The sequence below is a fragment of the Antechinus flavipes genome, chromosome 1 (genome assembly GCF_016432865.1).
Source record: "Antechinus flavipes isolate AdamAnt ecotype Samford, QLD, Australia chromosome 1, AdamAnt_v2, whole genome shotgun sequence".
Classification (NCBI taxonomy): domain Eukaryota; kingdom Metazoa; phylum Chordata; class Mammalia; order Dasyuromorphia; family Dasyuridae; genus Antechinus; species Antechinus flavipes.
Genome location: NC_067398.1, coordinates 472,945,993 through 472,968,233, shown reverse-complemented (window position 1 = coordinate 472,968,233; position 22,241 = coordinate 472,945,993). Strand labels below are relative to the sequence as shown.

Below are 22,241 nucleotides of genomic sequence, written 5' to 3'. Positions count from 1 at the left end.
CCCCCATTTCCAAAGGACCATTTGTGAAGATGTGTTCCAATGGTTCAGTCTGTTATCTCACTTGACATTTTAATAGATTAATGGTTCAGTTCCCAATGACATGTCTCAATGTGCTCCATACATAAAATAGTGTTAGATTGTTTGATAGGATAATTCTTATTTGCCAATGGCCTTCTTAATAATGACCTAAAAAGTTCCATCTTAAGGAATAAGGGTGCCCTCTGGCGAAAGGGGTTTGTCAAACAATAAGACTCTTTAACTTAGATCCCAGGATTTGGTTGAAAGTGTTTTTGATAAGTTTTTGAGACTAGATCCAAGGTGGATACCTTAAGGTAGTATCATAATGAAATGAGTGCTGCTGACTTCATCTGGCTAGTTAACAGAGCCTGTGCCTGAAAAAACAGCTTATACTTAAATCAAAATGGCTCTATATAAATTAAGGTGAAAAATTAAAGTCAGAGGACAGATGTTTGAACTCAGATTATCTAACATTTACTTCTTTGTATGACTTTGGGGAAAGTCATTAAACCTCTGTGGAATTCATTTTTCTTTACTAGTAGATCAAGTAAATAAAATGGCCTACTGGTAATGTTCTGGAGCACACCCCTAACTAGATTAAAATATAATTGGGAAATTTTAACAGAATAAATTAAGATATTCCTAATATGTGGGTTCTCTAAGTTACTATGATCACAAACAGCTCCTTATATACATTTTAATGAATGCTTGTTTCTCATTGAGTTTGCTATCATGTTTTTTCTGGACAAATTGTTCTACTTGTACCTCAGCTGCATCTGTAAAATATGGAAAATCTATAGCAACTATCTCCCCCCCAATGTACTATGTGAAGATCAACTGAGACATGTAAAATGCTTTGCAAATCTTAAAGAACTATAAAGTGCTAGAGATCATTATCATCATTATTAAAACTCTCCTCATCACAGCAAACGCCTGATATGAATTTAATGTGTCCTTGTAAGATGCTATGCAAATGAGAATTTTTGTAAACCAAAGAATCATGAGACTCACAGAGCAAAAAAAAAAAAATCTGTGACAAAGGAAAGCTGTATGCACAAGCAAAATCCTCTGCCAAACCAGAGTAGCACATCAATTCTCAACTGTAAAGGAAAACAAAAACTCACTTGCTATTTATAAATGATTCTCATTAAGATGTTATCCTTACACTGACCTTAACTAGCTCCCTTTTTAAATTGTCTTACATCAGCAACACAAAGGATGAATGTGATAGTATTTAAGAAATTAAAAAATGTACAATTCAGAGATATGTTCAAATATTATTAAGATACATACACATATACATTTATATAGGAAGTTTATCAAGAATATCCATAACATTTATATAGCCTTTTAAGAGTTATAGGTAACTTTATATCCAAATTTTTCTCAAAACTAGAAAAGTCACCAAAAGAAAAATAAATCTCTAGTAAACTTATCTATTACAATACATTATTCTGTGATTATTGAAATAATTTCTTAATAAATCCTTAGTTTAAATATATTAATCTTTATGTTTACTGAAATAATTTCTTAATAAAACCTTATATTGCATTACAGTAGGAAGCCATTTCTCATTTTTTCATACCCATATACTTACTATAAATTTTATTTCCCCATAATCCTAATTTCCCCCTTCTCTACCTCCATCTTTTCTGTGTCTCTCTAGTAATAAAAGGGAAATATTTCCCCAATAGGGAGAAAAGGTCAAGAAAAACATTGTTTTCTCCATTTTTATCACTCAACTTTCTCAAATCAGCAGTAAGGATTCATCTCCTCCCAAAGAGGACTATAATGTAATCCTGATTTGGTTCCAATTTTACTTTCTAGGTTTTAATATAATCCATTATTAATATATAACCTATTTTTTAAAATATAAATTTCAGATCAAAGACAAGAGGTTTGTAGCTAGCAAAAGATATCTGTTTGGTTTAAATAGTCTCATGGCTAAAAGCAAGAATGAGATGGAAGATAATTTTATATTTTAACTTGAAAAAGTTATATACACAGCACTGAATGACTTACATAATATACATATAATATTGTACATAATATACAATATAAACAATATGCATGCTTTAAGATAACCCAAGCTTGAAAATTTCTCAAAAAATGAAATTACCTAAAATTAAGCCCACCATTGTACTCAAATATCCGGTTCCACTTCCCAGGTTAAGAAAAGACAATCCTGGTTGAAGTTTCAAGGCCTCCATTACTTCAGAATAAATGCAAGGTGCTGATAAATGAATGTTTCCATGCTTCCAAGCTAAGTCTTTATAAGCACTGTCCCTGTAGCCTTCCAAATAGTAATCCCCTCGATCAATTGCTCTGAATGCTTGCTCCACTCTTTCAGTACGTATGTAGTGAGCTTCTTTTAAGTTGTCAATTAAATCATCGTTATCTTCACCAGCACTCACAGCTCCTCCCATGATGATTTTCACATTAAATTAATAATTTGAAAAACATTAACAGAATATATCCAAAAAGCTAATATAGAGGGACTTGATTGGTTTTTTGTTCAAAAAAAGCATTAAATCTCAAAAAAGAGTTAAACCTGGAAAAAAAAAAATGAACAGGTTTAATTTTACAGGAAAAACGTGAAATTTCATTTTCAATTATGATCATTTAAAAACAGCAATATTTTCCAATTTAAATTAAGTCTTACTTTTACAATAAATTTCAACTCTGAATAATTATAATTAATCCCTGCAGCCAGAGCTCCCAATATAATTTTTCTGATTTACCATTTGTATCGCCTCACTCTCCAGATTATATTTTTATATACTATTAAGGTTTAATTTTATTAGCACAAATCACTTCCCCATTCCTTCTCTTCCATTATTTATTATTCTACAATCCTTTTTTTTTTTTTGCTGCCATTCATAAAGGTAATTTCAAACCCTAAGACTACCCTTTTCCCTCTCCAATTGTTACCCCATTCTCTCCTTCAAAGAATCAAAAAAGATCTGGAAAAAAAAAGCATACTCTAATTTAAAACCCACTTACTCCTTTGTTTGAATTAATATTTGAGCATCATTCACACTAAGTTTGCTTTCCTACATTCTTTTTAATTAAACCACAATGTTGTCAGTATAGGGAGTATCTTCTACTTCCTTTGAATATCCACGCATTAAAAAAATATATATATCCACACATTTATTATATCATCACATGCATAATCTGCATTTTTGAATGCTTACTGGATTAAATGATAGGCACAGAAACAACCAGTAAAATTAAGAGGATATTTCCAAATGCATTTTAAATTAAAAAGCTATAGTTTTCATTTGGGAAAGTTAGAGCCTAGTAGATGAGAATGCTATGCCTAGAATAAGGAAAAGACATCTCTCTTGAATACAAATCTGGCCTGAAGACATTTACTTGCATTATATCTGGATAAGTCACTTTACTTGTTTTTTAATCTGTTTTCTAATGTGTAAAATGAGCTAGAGAAGGAAATGGGAAATACTTTTTGCTAAAAAAAAAACCCTCAAATGGGGTCACAAGGAGTCAGATATGATGATAACTGAAACTAGTGAACAATATAACCTCTTTTGTGTTTTACCTTCGAGCTACCCACAATGTCAAAGGATGTTATTGTTAATCATTTATAGTCAGTGTGAGTTTAACATGAACATGCTACTTATTGAATATCCTTAACTATCAAAATCATAACACAAATTTGTTTTTATGAGTTGCCTGTGCTAGAACATCACCTTGCCCAGGACAACGGGTCCAGCTGTGCCAAAACTAGACAATTCTCCATGGTGCTGTAATCTGTTCCGAATTTGGCTACGCAGCACCCGACCAATTGCCTCCAAGACACAGGCTTTTTATTGCATTATCATACTTTACAATTTTATACTTTTCCAGGCCTTGGTAATCTTCTTCTACTCTACAATGTTAGGTGACATTATGGTTTTTATATCTTGTTAGAACAAATCTACCACACCTCTAAATCCTCAAAACTAACCTCTTGGGAAAAGACTAAGATATCACTCCCTGATGTTTCATCACAGGAAGTTTTCTGGCAGTGATAGAATAACCATTTGGTCAGAGAGATTTTGGAAAGGATTCTTATTAAGGGTCAGAAAAGATGATTTGAGGTTTCTTCCAACACAAACTCTGATTCTGTCTCTGTGAAAATCTGATATTCCTTAACTGATATTCAATTAGTCAACCAAGTTCAACTAACTTTACCTATGACATTTTACCCAAAGGCATTATGGAGCTCTGCTCTATTAATACTGTCACTCTAGTATAAGCCTTCATAACCATCTACATGAACTCCATTCTTATTCAATCAGTCCTTCATAGTACTGTCACAATAATTTCACGTGTCTTATGTTCTTCCATTACCTCATTAAAAAAAAAAAAAAAAAAACAAACTAATGGCTCCCTAATTACCAAGTACATTTCAAATTTCCCCACATATTCCATTAAAAGTGAAACTTTGTGAAGATTTCTGATGTTAAAATGAGGGACAATGTTCCAAAAAGTTTATCTGTATGAATGCAAATAGGTACCAGTATAAGAAACAGTAACCGTTCTAGTTTAGCTACATATAATAAAGCTTAAATTGGAAGAGATTTCATAAGTCATTTAAGGAAATTAAGACAATTAGGACCTATCTTGCCCAATTATATGCCAATAAATTTGACAATCTAAATGAAATGATTACAAAAATATGAATTATTATATTATAAAGCAGCAGTCACCAAAACCATTTGGTATTGGCTTAGAAATAGATTAGTTTATCAGTGGAAAAGGTTAGGTTCACAAGACAGAATAGTCAACTATAGCAATCTAGTGTTTGACAAACCCAAAGATTCTAAATTTTGGGATAAGATTTCATTATTTGATAAAAACTGCTGGGATAACTGGAAATTAGTATGGCAGAAATTAGGCAAGGACCCACACTTAACACCACATACCAAGTTAAGATCAAAATGGGTCCATGACCTAGGCATAAAGAACGAGATTATAAATAAATTAGAGGAACATAGGATAGTTTATCTCTCAGACTTGTGGAGGAGAAAGAAATTTGTGACCAAAGATGAACTAGAGACCATTACCAATCACAAAATAGAAAATTTTGATTATATCAAATTAAAAAGCCTTTGTACAAACAGAACGAATGCAAACAAGATTAGAAGGGAAGCAACAAACTGGGAAAACATTTTCACAGTTAAAGGTCCTGATAAAGGCCTCATTTCCAAAATATATAGAGAACTGACTCAAATTTATAAGAAATCAAGCCATTCTCCAATTGATAAATGGTCAAAGGATATGAACAGACAATTTTCAGAGGATGAAATTGAAACTATTACCACTCATATGAAAGAGTGTTCCAAATCATTATTGATCAGAGAAATGCAAATTAAGACAACTCTGAGATACCACCACACACCTGTCAGATTGGCTAAGATGACAGGAAAAAATAATGATGAATGTTGGAGGGGATGCGGGAAAACTGGGACACTATTGCATTGTTGGTGGAGTTGTGAACGAATCCAACCATTCTGGGAGAGCAATCTGGAATTATGCCCAAAAAATTATCAAACTGTGCATACCCTTTGATCCAGCAGTGTTTCTATTGGGCTTATATCCCAAAGAAATACTAAAGAAGGGAAAGGGACCTGTATGTGCCAAAATGTTTGTAGCAGCCCTGTTTGTAGTGGCTAGAAACTGGAAAATGAATGGATGCCCATCAATTGGAGAATGGCTGGGTAAATTATGGTATATGAATGTTATGGAATATTATTGTTCTGTAAGAAATGACCAGCAGGATGAATACAGAGAGGACTGGCGAGACTTACATGAACTGATGCTAAGTGAAATGAGCAGAACCAGGAGATCATTATACACTTCGACAACGATATTGTATGAGGATGTATTCTGATGGAAGTGGATTTCTCTGACAAAGAGACTTAACTGAGTTTCATTGGAGAAATGATGGACAGAAACAGCTACACCCAAAGAAGGAATACTGGGAAATGAATGTGAACTATTTGCATTTTTGATTTTCTTCCCGAGTTATTTTTACCTTCTGAATCCAATTCTCCCTGTGCAGCGGGAGAACTGTTCGGTTCTGCAAATATGTATTGTATCTAGGATATACTGCAACATATTTAACATATATAGGACTGCTTGCCATCTTGGGGGGGGGGAAGGAGGGAGAGAGGGGAAAAAATGAAACATAAGTGATTGCAAGGGATAATGTCGTGTAAAAATTATCCTGAAAAAAAAAAAAAAAAGGCTAGCAGAAAAATAAATAAATAAATAAATTAATAAATAAAATAACAATTTAAAAGATAAAAAAAAAATATGAATTATCCAGATTAACACAAGAAATGTTAATGTTAATCCAGTCTGAAAAAGAAATTTAACATGTCATTATTAAGCTTCCTAAGAAAAAAATCCCCAGCAACAGATTATCACAAAACCAACAGAAAGTATGTTTTATCGATATGTGTATCGATACAGAAAAAAGTTTCTCACAAAATATAGCATCCCTTCTTATTATCAACATTAGAGAGCATAGGAATAAACAGAACTACATATTTATATAAAATCACCAGCAAGAAATTATCTGTAATAGAAATAAATTATATGTCTTCCTAATACAGTCTGGAGGAAAGCAAAGATGCCGTTATCACCTTTAAATTTTAATATTGTACTAGAAATGTTAGTTGCAGTAATAATAAAACTAAATTACAAGAATTAGAATAGGCAATGAAGAAACACTGAAGATTTATCCTCATATCTAAAAAAAAAAAAAAGTATTCTAAATTAACAAACTTAGCAAAGTTGCAGAATACAAAATAAAATCACATAAATCATCAACTTTCCTATACATTACCAAAAAAGTCCAGCAGCAAATAAATAAATAAAACAAAATAAAATACTCATAATGGGAACTATAAAGCGAAAGCCTTCACTATCTTAGAAACAAACTGGATGAAGAATGGGGGAAAACTGAATTGGGCAATTTTGGTATTGGCTAAAAAACAGTGATGGATCTATGGAATAGATTAGGTACAAATTATATTATAGTAACCATAGTAACCTAATACATAATAAACCCCAAAATCCAAGCTTTTGGAACAAATGGAAAAGTTTAAGTAAGAGACTAGGTATAAAGCACCATCTCACACCATATACCAAGGTCAAAATCATGTGTAAATCATGTGTATTTGATTTACACAAAGAAAAGACTGATACCTATAAGCAAATCAGTAGAGCAAAGAATAGTTTATCTGTCAAATCTATGAACAGGGAAAGAATTTATGACCAAACAGGAGATGAATCACAATCTTATGCATAGCTTGTTTAATATAGTTGCTTACATGATACCTTTTCCATTAGACTGTTGGCAACTTGAGAAGAGAGACTTTCTTTTAGTTTTGTTTTTTTTAATCCCAAGATTTTAACAATGTATAGCACAAAATAGGTTGTTCTTCAGATATTTTTCAGTCATGTCTAACTCTTCTTGACTTCTTGGGGGTTTTCTTGGTAAAGATACTGGAGTGATTTGCCATTTTCTTCTCCAGATCATTTTACAGATGATGAACTGAGACAATCACAGTTAAGTAATTTGCTCAGGTTTATACAGCTAGAAGCCATATTGAACTCATTTAATGTTTACTAACAGAAATGTAAGACAGAGGAAAATGTGCGAGGCAAAGCTGGACCAGAGAGCATATGAAAGAATTGATAACCTTCTTTTTGGTACTTCGGCAAAGTATTCAGTGATTTACTCATAATGGGAACTAAAAAATGAAAGCCTTCACTGTCTTGGAAACAAAGGTAATATAAAAACAAAAGTGTTAGTTTCCTGGTTGTAAAATTTGGATTAAGCAGTGGTACTAATAGTTACTAGCTCAGTGGCCATGGGTAAGTAATTTAGGATCAAGTTCTAGTCTTTTAACTCAAAACACATGACTCAAAAATAAATATTGAATTTAAATTTAGACTTGCTAAAATAAAAAAACTATTAGATGTCAATTAGGCATGAAAGAAGTTTAAAAATACAAATTCAATTCAATAAGTATATAAATTCCTCCTATGCGGGACAGATCTTATGATAAAGATGGCTATTACAACTTTGTAATTGACAATGCTCTTTTTTTTGTTTGCAATTTTATTGCTATATTTACGTCACCTTTTTAAGCATGTCACTCTTCCCCTTATCCATATCTTCTAACAAAAAAGAAAAAAGTTACACTTCAGCAAAACTAATCTACCATCTCAAATGAATCTAACAGCATAAATGATACTGTACATCCCAAAATTCTCCAATTTTGCTAAAGGTGCTTTTTCTCACTCATTCTTAAATGACTAGTTTGTTGACTAAAATGAAATACTTTTTGATTAATATAATTAGGGTTCACATCAATAAAACAGTTATGCTAAATTAGGAAGGTATTACATTTAAAAGTGCATATGCTCATTTTATTATTTTTAAATTGATTCACTTTAGGGAAAAATCTAATCTGAATCTGAAAAAGGATTAGATTAATATTAGATTCTGACTTTTTCTGTAACCTTGGACAAGTCATTTGATTTATTCATCTATAAAATGCAGCTGTCTAAGGTATCTGCTTTAAATTCTATGACATACTATGATTTGTCTTTATAACTTTCAATATATTCTCTAAGCATACTTTAAGAACAAAATTTCTCAAAATGGAATAAAAAAATTTTGACTTTACAATGAGAAATGAACTTTCAATACGCTTATATGAATCAAACAAATGAAAAAACAAAGTAATCAATAAGCATTATAGAGTTAACCAAGTTTGAGGTAAATCACATAACTCAATAAGTAAACATTTTTTTCAGTTCACTGAAGACATTATCCTTTAATCAGAAATTAATCATGTTAATTTTGACTAAAGACAACCCAAATGAGGCATCACAATTAAGGATAAAAACAAAATTAAAAGTTTAGCCAACATTGTGAAGGATGAAATAAATAATTAGATCATTCTTGTTGTGTTCAAGATCAGTCACACTTAACTCTTCATAACGTTTTGGAGGGTTTTCTTGGCAGACACCAGAGCCATTCCTTTCTCCAGATCATTTTATAGGAAACTGATGCAGAGCTAACTGTCCAGGATCACACAGCTAAGTATCTGAAACTAGACTGCACCACCTTGCTGCCCTTCCAAATTGGCACAATTACTAACATATTTTCTCATTTCTATGCAGTTTTTAAAATTTTTAAACAATTTTAAATACTTTTTACAGCCACCAAGTTTATATATTTAGTCATACATCTGAATTTTTCATTATTTGAATCACAATCTACAAAACTGAAGTCTAAAATTTTATGCTGACATTTGAAACCTCATTTTAAAGCTATCAACTTAATCCAGATTACAACAGAGTAAGCACAGCATTATTGCTATGCTAACCACTAAGAAATACTACTAAAACCCTGTTTCTTAAAGGGACCTGTCTTTTCTGCCCATCTTTATAGATCCTCTTCCCCCCTTGGCCCCTTCCAAGGGTGAAAACTGCCAAATCCAATGACCAGAAAAACACTTGGTGAGAAGCACCAGTAAATCACTGGAACATATAAAGGCTGAATGCCAAACCTTCCCTTGCCAGTATCTGGCCTTTTCCAAAAACCAAGTAAATACTAGCATACAGGTCTGGTTAGGAAGGAGAAAGAAAATAGACAAGCTAGTTGCTGCTGCTTGTTTGCTGGTTTTAAATCTTGGCTCTGCCACTTACTGTGTAACCACTTGTAAATAAAAATGAGATCAGAAAAAATTAATTCTAAGGTCCTAATCTATGATTCTATGTTCTTTCCCCAAGACTAGACAAAATTAGAAAGAGAATTCAGGACATGTGAATGGGATAGCTTAATATGGCCAAGAGTAAATGAGGATGTAGAAATAACAAAGTCAAAAATAGTAAGGATATAATGAGGCTTTGGGGAGCTACAATGCCTATTTACATGAACACATGCAGAAAATCATGTGTATGGGCAGCTCCCATTAACAAATAAGAAATCTAAAAATATTTGGAAACAGAGAGAAATGCTCAAGGGATAAAAGTCCACCAATTATTCATTAAACGTTTTTTAATCTTCCCTCTATGCATCCACTTTAAGATTTTACTGTAGAAAACATAGCTTAAGGATTTAAGTATGTTTCAGGTGCACAAATGTCCAAAATACCTCCACCCCATAATCTGTTTCCTTTGAAATAGTATTTATACACACACACACCCCTTTAGTAAGGATATGCAAAAACCTTTAAAGAGGTTAATGTAGAAAAATTTGTTACAAACTAAGTGAAAAATACTTCATTCATTTAACCTTTTACCTTCTATAATCTTGTTCCACTAATGTGTTCTTCTCAGCATACCTATTAGTAACTCTTAAATTAAAAATGAAATTGCTAGCATGATCATAGATTTAAAATTGGAAGAAACTTTGGATGTCCATATAATCAACCCCTTCATTTTACAAATAAGGGAACTGAGTTTCAGAGTAGCTAAATGATTGCAATCATCCAACAAGCATTCATTAAGCACCGAATAGATATTATTGGGAATATGTTTGGGATACAAAAACTATATCAGAAAATATTCAATTCGAGGAAATTTGTTAGATAAAGAGGCAGTACAATATAACAAATTACCTAAATTTACTGAGCAGGGGAATTTTGGTCAGGATTATGCTTCAGGTAAAGGGTAAGTAGCTATGTGGAAGAGGTTGGCTAATTAGAAAGAAGGCTGTCAAAATAATACCAGGGAGAGTTAGAGGCTTCAACTCTGATAGGTCTCTAGGACAGAAGAGATGAAAAAGTAAAAAATGACAAAAGCTAACAATTGATATGGCAACAACTAGCATCTATACAGTGCATTAAGAATTTGCAAACATACAAAATTTTGATAAGGACAGGCCCTGCTTTCACTGAGGGAGCTTTATCATCTAATAAGAGGAACAAATTGATGAAAGAGTTCAGAAACAAAACTAAAAATACTGAAAGAGGAGGGATACATGTTGATCTTTGTTCCAGTAATTCATTTACATTTCTAAACTAAGCAGCTAGGTGGCACAGTGGATACAGTGACAGGAGTAGAGTCAAGAAGACATTAACTCATTTCTCCTATATTTCGTGACTATTATAAGGATCAAATGAAATAATAATTGTTAAAACATTATGTCCAGTGTCTAGCACATACTAAATAAACACTACATATTTATGACGATTATTCAATAAAGTAAAAGAACACATTAACTCACTTCTCGTCACACCTGCTCATTAGTAACTGGGCAGGTCACTTGGCTCTACCAATCAGTCAAAAAACATTTATAAAACAATTTCCTCATCTAAAATGATAATACCTTCTATATTTCGTGACTATTATAAGGATCAAATGAAATAATAATTGTTAAAACATTATGTCCAGTGTCTAGCACATACTAAATAAATACTACATATTTATGACGTTTATTCAATAAAGTAAAAGAGAAAAATAATTCAGACAGGTTTCTCCTGACTTCAACTCCTCTAACTCTTTCAATTACATTACACTGCTTCAAAATAATGTTTATTCAATTGAAACCAAACATGGTCACCAAGTTTCTACACATAATATGGCCAACTGGATTACAACTATTTGTCAGGGCCATTGTCTAATTTCATTCAAAATAACATAATGCTTAAGTTACACAATAAAAATATTCTAGTCATCATTAAAATGCTTCTAGTCTTCCAATGCAATAGCATGCTAAAATCAATTTTTTGAAACACTCCTCTTAGGGATCTCTTGTCATTTGTGACTGATTCAGATGTTTACACATGGAAGTAAAGTCAAATCTTTTTTCCTCGAAGCAAAAGTGTGGCATTATGATCTGACAGTAAGCCTGAAAAATTCAAAGCTGTTCTACATTTTGAGGATCAGAGAAACCTTTCATCATACATGGGCACAAGTATAGTGTTTCTTGTGAAAGGTCATTCTCACCTGCCTGTCTTCATTTACAAACTGGTAGTCTAAAACTTGGATATAACATTTTTTCACATAGAAATAATGTTATTAAGATATAAGAGGGTTTAAAGCTGGAAGGAATCTTAAAGATAACAAAAGTCAGAGCTAGAAAGAATTAGAAGGGACCATCTAGTATAACATGCTCATTTTAAAGATGAGAAAACCTTGCTTCTAATATCAAGGTTGAAATCAGAAAAGACTGAAAGAATAAACAAAGAATCCCATCACAAAGAGCTATTATTGGAGACAGGGAAGTTCAAGAGGAACTCAAAAGAAAATGACTATAAAATATAAAATGTGAGAGGAAAAACTGTCTGGGATACAAACTCAATTAGAATGTGTAGGAAAAAAAATTTTTTTTTAAATAAATGGAGCACTTGAGGAAAAATCTGGAAAAGAATGATAGCAATATTAGAAACAACTAATTATACACACACACACACACTCAGTCAGAAAGAATTCCAATAGAAAGGATTACACAATTAGCACAGCCACCACTATACAATACTGTAAGATGCTCTAACTTAGAAAATTTCAAAAGACAAAGGACACAAACATAAAAAAAACATTTCCTGGTTCCAGGAAGGTTATATATTATTGATACAGATAACACATACATAAAAGAGCATATACAAAACAGAAGGGATGGGAATAGGAGCTAGAGGATAATACTTGAACTGAATCCGGAGAAAGAAAGCTATCATAGAAGGAGGGGTGAGGCATGAGGGAAAGTCCATGCAAAGACATGGAACTAAGATGTGATATCTATGAGTAACAGAAAAATATTCAGTTATGGTAGGAATGTAAGAGTATAGAAATGTTAGAATCCTTACAAGGTGTTAAGTCACTAGAGTTGATAGAAACAATGCTTATGTAATTGGTTCACACCTTTGGGAGAGTTTACACATTAGAGATCACATATTAGAGCTCAAACCTTTAAGAGAGCTTACACATTAGAAGTCACACTTTAGATTTCACACCTTTAGAGAGCTTATATAAATTAGAACCTCCCAGAAGAATAAGAGACTTCGGGAGATTCACAAGTGAGAAGTCAGTTGAGGAGATTGAGAAGTTGGAGACTGCAGTGGGGTAGAACCAAGATTCAGAGAGAACTGGAGGCTGAAGCTGGCAGACAAGCTGCAAGAGCTCTTGGAACCAAGGAGGGAGATAGGCCTCCAAGAAAACTAACTGGCTATTTTGAAGGAGACAATAAAGGATTTAAACTTTTAACACCTGGCTGCAGTTGAAGTGATTATTACATGGAACTGAAACTAAGGCTCCCTCCAAAAACCTCCCCAAGAAACCTGTTCCCAGAGAACAATTATACTTCAGAAAAAGAAGAGAACACCACATAGAAAAATGCTGAAATAAAATAAAATTGTAAAGACAGGTTGGGGTCAAGTTATGAATAACTCTAAAGGTTGTATAGTTCTCCTTAAAGGAGCCACTGAAATTTAGGGAGTAATTCAGTGATACGATCAGGTCAGGCCTACAGTTTAAGAGAAAATCATTCAGAAGGCAGATCTGGTAAGGAAATAAGATGGAACTCATTTGTGAAATATTCAAACACCTCAAATCCAAATGGATTTTTGAAGCAGTTGGAATCATTAGGTTTATAGCTCAGGAAATATGCCAGAATTATATAGGTATAGATTTATACCAACTACATAGTACATGATTGTTGCAGCTATAGGAACGGATAAGGTAACAGAACACAAGGAATAGGGCTAGACTTTTAAAGAACACCTCCAGTTTAGCAAGAAGGGGAGTTAGTGAAGGAAACATTAAGCTATTAGAAATGAGGCCTTTATCAAAAACATTCGTTATAAAAAGTGTTACCCAGTTTCCTGCTTCCCTTCTAATCTTCATTACACTGGCTTGGTTTGTACAAAAACTTGAATTTAATGGAATCAAAATTATACATTTTGTATTTCATAAGGGTTTATGTCCATTTCCTGTTTTCATCATAATAACTTTTTCCCCTTTTCATGGATCTGACATATAAATTTTTCCTCCTCCTAATTTGCTTGCATTATCACCTTTTGTCTAAATTGGGTACCCATTTTGACCTTATCTTGATATAGACAGGTCAATGCCTTGTTTCTGTCACAATGATTTTTTCAGTTTTCTCAGCAATTTGTCACACAATGAGTTCTTGACTCAGAAGCAGGAACTTAGCTCTTCTTAGAAAATCAATGTCCTAACATAATTCCAAGATCATCAAGATGAAAAATATTATCTAAATGCAGAAAAACTACTTTTCTCCTTTTTGTTTTGAATTTTCTTGAACAACATGACTAGTGTGTAAATATATGACTGGACATGATTGTATCAGATTGTTTGTTGTCTTAGGGGGGCGGGGGTGAAGAATTTGGAACTCAAAATCTTGTAAGCAAATGCTGAAAACTATCTTTATATGTATTTGGAAAAAAAATACTATTAAGTGGGAGAAAGAGTTCTTGGAAAGGTAAGAGGAAAATTAGACGGTACTGTTACATACAAGGAAAAAAGAAATTTTCAACCACCATGAAGCTATTAAGACTGAGTGGGGCTCTTTTAAGTACCTAACATTTTATACTTAATTAAAAAAAAAAAAAAAAAAGAATTGCTAAATGTACCTATGGTCTAATCACATTAATAGGCAAATTACATTATTATTATATCCTGGTCTGTTAGCAAATTCTGTCATTCTGTACAGCAGCCTTAAGATTTGCCTAGGTCCCTTGCTCTATGATCTTCATAGTAAAGCTCAGAGATCCTATTGTAGTTGCCCTAGTTGGGCTTTATCTTAAGTTACTATTAATCTCTCCCTCTTCCCTCTTCCACTTTTGGTCTCTAATTCTATACTTCTCATCTTCCAAGCTGAATAATGACCAATATGTAAACTTATTTGACAAATAAGAGAATGTCTCTCTCTATGATTGCCTTATAGTTCCTATTCTTTGGGAATAATTAATATGTACAGAACATGAGCCTTTGGTGTTAAATCCCCAACTTCAACTGAAAATTAAGACATGTAAAATTTATACACACATGTACTAAACAAAAAAAATGCAGGTAACAAACTCAAAAGGTACAAAACAGAATTGAGATTCTTCCCCTTTATGCTTCTTTCCATCTCCTCTTTTAAATTTCCCTATTTCTATAAAAGGTATCAAAGATATTAGGCAAGTTTACAACACTGTTGTTATCCTTAATCCCATTAATTCTTCCCTATCTCACAAATCCCAATAAGAGTTTTTACCTGAATATTTAAAGTTGCTTCTTCTAATCAGGCTGCTGGCCCAAAAACAATGGATTCCCAATTAGATTTCCAATCTCCTCTCCACATGGCTGTAATATTATGAAAACACAGGCCTCACCATGTCACTCAATAAACTTCCACAGCATTCTATTAAATTTGAATCAAATACAATTTCTTTTTTTACCCATAAAACCCTTTACAACACAGCTCCAACTTACCTTACTAGGCTTATTACATATTACTTCCCTTCATAATCTAGCCAAACTGGCCTTCTAAATGTTACTCTAAACACAATGTCTTGTTTCATTTGTCTTCGCAAAGACTTATCTATCCCACATACAAGGAATGTACTCCCTCAACTCACAGAATCACCATTTCCTTCAAAGAGGCATGTTAAGAGTTTTACTTTCTTAACCCATCGTAGTTGCTAATAATGAGTGCCTCCTTCAAAATCACCTGTATTTTTGTACATAAATATATACAAGTTGTCAACCTCATAAAATATAAGCTTCTTGAGGACAGGGAATTTTTGACTTTGCATTCCCACCAAGAATAGTATCTGGTAGGCACTTGATATACTTAATAGATGATTGCTGATTTTTCAATTGTACCTGCATACTAGAGAAACAACAAAACAACCATTCTTAGAATTAAAGACCTAGATTAAAATCCTACATTAAACATACACTTAAGTTATCAAGAGCAAGTCACAACTTCTTAGTACCCCCAGGTCAACTCTTCAAGATTATAAATTATAAATAAATTGCTGAGCTTCATCAGTAGAGGGAGTTTGCTTACTGAAAGTTCTCCAGCTGGATGAAATCACGAAAATTCTAGACAAAAAAAGCACAAGTAAAATTTTCAATTAATGCCAGGGATTATTAAAATAAATAAGAACAAGACAGGAAATGAAATTTTATAAAATCACAGGTCCCCAAATATATATTTACCTATATGATGCTATTTATCAAGTTATATTCCAATAATGTTAAAAATGTTATCTCGTTAAAAAAGCTAACCATTTAACCTTTTAGCTTTTGAATTTCTAAAAAGAAAAAGTTGAAATTGATTCTAAAATTCCATAGTGATCAATTCAAAATTGTAAAAGTATACAAAGTAACCACACGCAACACAGCACTTACTATGTCTAAAACTGAAAAAAAAAAAAAAACCTGAAATCAAATCTTTTCAATTATTTCAAGTAAGTCTCCATTTTTTCCATTCTCCAAGGCAGAAACAATGACAATTTTTACATCTTCTCTGTTCTACAATACATGCAATTCCCAAGCCTTTTCCTTCAAAATGTTTCTTATTTCTTTCATTTTTATTTTCAGAAACCCCTTTCATTCAAACATTAAATACCTTCATAAAAGTATTGACATTTTCTATCTAGTTAGTCTTTATTTTTAAATCATGTTGATATGCAAAAGACTCATGATGAAATCTAAAGTTCTGGAATAGAAGATTGTCTGCTGACAATTATATTCTTTATTTTGCAAATGTTGAAGTATTTTGAAAGCATACCAAAACAAGTCATTAAATCAGTGTCACAATTCTATAAATCACAATGTCCTAGCTGCGTAAGGTTCCAATTCCCTTTAAGCATTAAGTTTTAAAAAAAAATTTGATACCGTATTTATATATTGCCTCTATCGAGCATAGCGTAAAGGTCATATTAACATGTCCTCAAAGTATACATTGTACTTAGCACACTATATAAAATCTTCAACAAAAAATGTTAATCCCATTATAAAATCTCAATCAATGCAATTTCCAAAAACATTTCTTCTAAGTATGTTGGATATAATCAGCTGGTTTTCTGAAGTTTGCTATAGAAAAAGTGAACTACTTTTCCAAACACAAATTACACTCTGCTTTAGACCTAAACGTTTTTAATCCTTTGCTTTTTTTTTCTTTGCAATATAGTATGCTTCTAAAGTTACAATTCTTTCTCACCTTTCCCTCAGTACCAAATCTGAGCTTAAGGAATGAAAACTGATTTTAACATTAATAGAAATAAAACAAATTAAAATACTTATTATAGGTTTGTGTACAGATTTTTTATCATCATAAACCGAGTACTGCCAAATACTTCTAAAATTTCTTCTCTAATTCCTTAATATTAAGGAAAAATTTTAGTTTCTTATTCGATAGGCTTTACAAAGCAATTTTAAAACATTATTTTGGTAAACGGTTAATATCTAATACAAAGATGTATCATTTCCTCACAAGTGCTTTAGATAGTTTTGTTGTGGCTGTTTTTTTTTTTTTTTTTAAACTTACCATTAATACTAGAGGGGGTAGGGAGTCGAAAATACCAACACAGTACCTTTCACTCTACTCCAGTATTTGAGCAAGCACTTTTTTTTACTCCCTTGCTTAACCTTTACGTTTTTTCCTCCACTTTTTTCTCACGTCCCCCACCCCAAACCCGGTCAGAACACACATTTTCTTCTTTTTCACTTAATTTAAGAAATCTTGCATTACTCCCAAATAGCCTTCGTATATCGGTGGGCTAAGAGGGAGGAAGGGTCACCGCCTAGAGCGCTTCAGCCCTCCAGACCCCTCCCTCCCGCCCCCCGCCAGGTTTGTACACCCCGCCTCACTTCTTAAGGGATGCTAGGGGTGCACGAAGTGCAGGGTTCTCTAGCAGCCCCAGATGCTTGTTTACTTGCAGCAGAAGCAGCAGCTGTAGTAGCAGCAGCAGCGGCAGGGGCATCGACAGGTCGCGAGCTCCCAATGAGTGGCGCACCAAAAATGCAGCCGCGGTGGGGGCAGGGGAGTAAGGGGAGCCAGACTCATCCCCTCCCGCATCCCTACACACCACCCTCCCACTTCACCCCACCAGTTTTCCCCTCAATTATTCCCGGTCACGCACCGCAGGGGCTCGGCCCCGGGTGCCCTGGTCCTCAAATCGCAGCGAGCAAACTCCCCATTCCTCCTTATTTTGAAAGGAGGAGTGAGGGTAGAAGGATATTTTAAATGGAGCCTTACCTGCCCCTGGCGTCTCTAGCTTGCCCCAAAAGGGTAGTGCAGCCACTCCAAAACATCGGCCCAACCCACCACGTCGCCGGCAGGGCCCCTCGTGACGTCGGCACCACAACAACAACAACGACCGCGGCCGCCGCCGCCTCAAGCGGTCTCCGACGCTGGGGGAGGGGGAGGAGGTCGGTCTAGGACTCCACAGGCTCGCAGGCTCGCAGGCTTGCCTCCTCACCGCCGATCCCGGGCGCGGAGCATGCGCACGACATCTGGGAGCCCGGGGGCATTAGCCAGACAGTGACGCGGATGATCAACAAGTAGCCGAAACGCCCCCCGGACTTCCCCACCTTTCCTCCCCCTCCCCCCAGCAGCTTCAGTCTCCCAGTCCCAAATAACGCGAGGTCTGTGTTGGGGCGGGGTGGGGGGGTTACGGGGTGGGAGGGGTGGCTGTCTTTAGCAGATCCCGCGAGAGCAGGACCCCGCCCCCATACCCCTACCATTGCCCCTGCCGGAGAGAGCACAGCTGTGGCGAAGCGGGAGGGGGAGGGAAGACTAGGGGAGGCGAGGCGAGGACTGAGCCTCCTCTCGTTACGTTGTGCACCGAAGCGACCCAGGAACCCCGGAGCAGGAAAGGATGGGGTGGTTCGGCTCGGGCCGGGCTGTAACGCTGGGACGGAAGTCGGCGCTGATTCCCAGACCACTCACGCGCCCCAGTCTAAAAAGTTTATGCTTTGCCTTTTTTGCTCCAAAATCCTCCGAGGTCCTTCTGAAAAATACAACCGAGTCAGACTGGGCACCTGCTGTCTACTAGGCTTCACAGGCTGGCCCTACTCCCCCATTCTCTGGCTTGGAACGCCACCCACCTGGCAACTGGGAGCCCGCTCCCCTATCAGACCAGCCGGCATTCGCAAAAGTGAAATTTTGCCATACACGTTTTTGTGAAGTTTCAAGACAAGTTTTAGGAAAGTCCTCACTTAGCTCACCCTAAAGCAATGTAGCTTTCAGCAACACAGTTGAAATTTTCCATAGATATTATAAATACACACAGAGGTGGTTGACCTATGTGTATCATCATTAACTCTTTTTGTGTCGTGGACTCCTTTGGCTTTCTAGTGAAGCCTTATCAGAATGTATAAAATATATATTAAAACGAATTGGTCAGAGGCAACAAGATAGTGCAGTGTATTGAGGACTCGATTATGGGAGTCAGAAGAAAGGCATGTTCAAATTCATTAACTTGTGACCCTCAGCAGTCACTTAACCTTTTGCCTACCTCAATTTCCTTCCTCTGTAAAATTGGAATACAAAGAGCAGCACCTACCTTCTGCGGCAGTAAGGATTAAATGAGATATTTTTAAAACTTTGCAAACCTAAAAAATGCTATATAAGAATAATTTAAAAGTTATGTGTAGTCATAAGTATCTGCATATATTAAGTTCATGGGCTGACACCAAGTTATAATTCCTAATAAAAAATTTTAATGTCTCTATTCTTGATCTCTCTTGCCTTTGAGATTGTAAATCATCCTCTGCTCCTAGATATCCTAGGTTTTCCAGACCCTCCTGTTTCTTGAGTCCTCAGGCTTACCCAGATGTGCCCCAAGGCTCAATCCTAGGTCCTCTTCTGCCTCATTATCTCGTTTCATGATTTCATCAACTCTTCTTGGTACTTCTCATCAACATTTAGGGAGATCCTAGTCTCTCCAGGAGTTCCATTTCCTACTTTACTATCAGAATGCTTTTTGAACATCTCAAACTCCACAAATCCCAAATTGAACCCATTTTATTCACACACACACACACACACACACACACACACACACACACACACACACATTCTACCCACTTCTCAACATTTCTATTATTAAATAAAGCACACACAATTACCCAAATTCACCACTAAGTTTTCTGTCCTGTTTTATTTTTTTGAAGAGAATTGATGACATCATAGAGTGACAGCTCAATTCTATTAGATTTAAGTGAAGCAGTTTCAGAAAAGTCATAAATCTCATCCTTTCTTCCAGAGACATTAATGTCTAATGGGAAGACTGGCAGTAGTTCAGAATGCAGCAGATCACCTTGGCATATTTAATGTCTAACCACAAGATAAGAACTTCAACCACCTTCATGGCAAAAATTATTCTGTTTCAAAACCCAAGGAAGTCTTCACATGGTTGGGACAGACACTTCCCCTCCTCCTCAACTTGTCCATAGGTTTGAGCCATTTTGTTACCAGGGCGAGAGTTACGTGACAGATGGGCACCAAAGATAGATGGACAGCATTGAAAAGAGCCTAGCAAGCCTTCACACCTGAGGTGCTAGTCCTCTCTGAACATCCTGTTATCCTCCTCATTAGCATTCACTCTATATATCAAATTTTTTGTTAAATTTTGTTTTTTCTAACTTCATCCTCCATTGTATAGGTTTTCAACACCTTCCCCCTAGACTATAGCAATAATTTTCCAACTGGAATCCCTGGTGCAAGTCTTTCTCTACTCTAATCCATTCTCTACCCTAAGTCAATTATTTATCTAAAGTATAGGTCAGAAACCCAAAAAGCCCCACCTTTTGGGATAAGAATTCACTATTTGACAAAAACTGCTGGGAAAATTGGAAACTAGTATGCCAGGAAGTAGGTTTAGACTCACACCTAACACTGTATACCAAGATAAGGTCGAATTGGGTTCATAATCAAGACATAAAGAATGATACTATAAACAAATTTGAAGAATTAGGATAGTTTACCTTTCAGATTTGTGGAGGAGGAAGGAATTTGTGACTAAAGAACTAGAGATCATTATTGATCATAAAATAGATAATTTTGATTATATTAAGTTTAAAAGTTTTTGCACAAGCAAAACTAATACAGACAACATTAGAAGGGAAGCAATAAACTGGGAAAACATTTTTACACCCAAAGAATCTGATAAAGACCTCATTTCTAAAATATATGGAGAATTGACTCAAATTTATAATAGTTCAAGCCATTCTCCAATTGATAAATGGTCAAAGGATATGAACAGACAATTTTCAGGATGAAGAAATTGAAACTATTTGTAGCCATATGAAAAAGGTTCTCCAAATCACTATTGATCAGAGAAATGCAAATCAAGACAACTCTGAGATATCACTACACACCTGTCAGATTGGCTAAGATGACAGGAAAAGATAATGCTGAATGTTGGAGGGGTTGTGGGAAAACTAGGACACTGATACATTGTTGGTGGAACTGTGAACTGATTCAACCATTCTGGAGAGCAGTTTGGAACTATACTCAAAAAGTTATCAAACTGTGCATGCTCCATCCAGCAGCGTTTCTATTGGGATTATATCCCCAAAAGATCTTAAAAGAAGGAAAGGGATCCACATGTGCAAAAATGTTTGTGGCAGCCCTCTTTGTAGTGGCCACAAACTGGAAAATGAATGGATGCCCATCAATTGGAGAATGGTTGAATAAGTTGTGATATATGAATGCTCTATGGAATATTACTGTTCTGTAAGAAACGACCAGCAGGATGATTTGAGAGCGGTTTAGAGAGACTTACATGAACTGATACAAAGTGAAATGAGCAGAACTAGGAGATCATTATTCACTGCAGCAACAAGACTATATAACGATCAATTCTGATGGACGTGGCTCTCTTCAACAATGAGATGATTCACACCAGTTCTACTTGTTCAGTGATGAAGAGAGCCATCTACATCCAGAGAGAGAACCATGGGAACAGAGGGTAGAACACAGCATAACATTCTCACTCTCTCTGTTATTATTTGCTTGCATTTTGTTTCTTTTTTCTCAGTTTTTATTTTTCTTCCTTCTTGATCTGATTTTTCTTCCTCAATGAGATGGCTGTGTGAATATGTATACACATATTGGATCTGGCATGTATTTTGACATGTTTGAGATTCAAGGCATTGGAATGCCTTTCAGGTGGGGGGAGGGGATGGGGAAGAAGGGGAAAATTTGCTGCAAGGGGTTAGGCAGGGGTTAA

The 22,241-nt window shown here is 34.9% G+C and overlaps 1 protein-coding gene across 4 annotated transcripts in view; it reads right to left on the bottom strand.

Annotated features, from left to right (window-relative positions):
- The window catches only part of PCMTD1 (protein-L-isoaspartate (D-aspartate) O-methyltransferase domain containing 1), a 44,755-nt gene extending 26,194 nt beyond the window's left edge, over positions 1 to 18,561 (bottom strand). The window contains exons 1-4 of one of the 4 annotated variants that reach the window (XM_051970210.1): positions 18,263 to 18,561; positions 16,067 to 16,101; positions 15,269 to 15,357; positions 2,138 to 2,569 (exon numbers count right to left, since the gene is read on the bottom strand). In XM_051970210.1, coding sequence (XP_051826170.1) covers positions 2,138 to 2,444 — 307 coding nt within the window. In that variant the 5' untranslated portion in view covers positions 2,445 to 2,569; positions 15,269 to 15,357; positions 16,067 to 16,101; positions 18,263 to 18,561. Of the gene's footprint in view, positions 1 to 2,137; positions 2,570 to 15,268; positions 15,957 to 16,066; positions 16,102 to 18,262 lie in introns of those variants that run through there. The other 3 variants (XM_051970212.1, XM_051970213.1, XM_051970211.1) reach the window with 3 other exon arrangements.
- Positions 18,562 to 22,241: the final 3,680 nt, after the last annotated feature.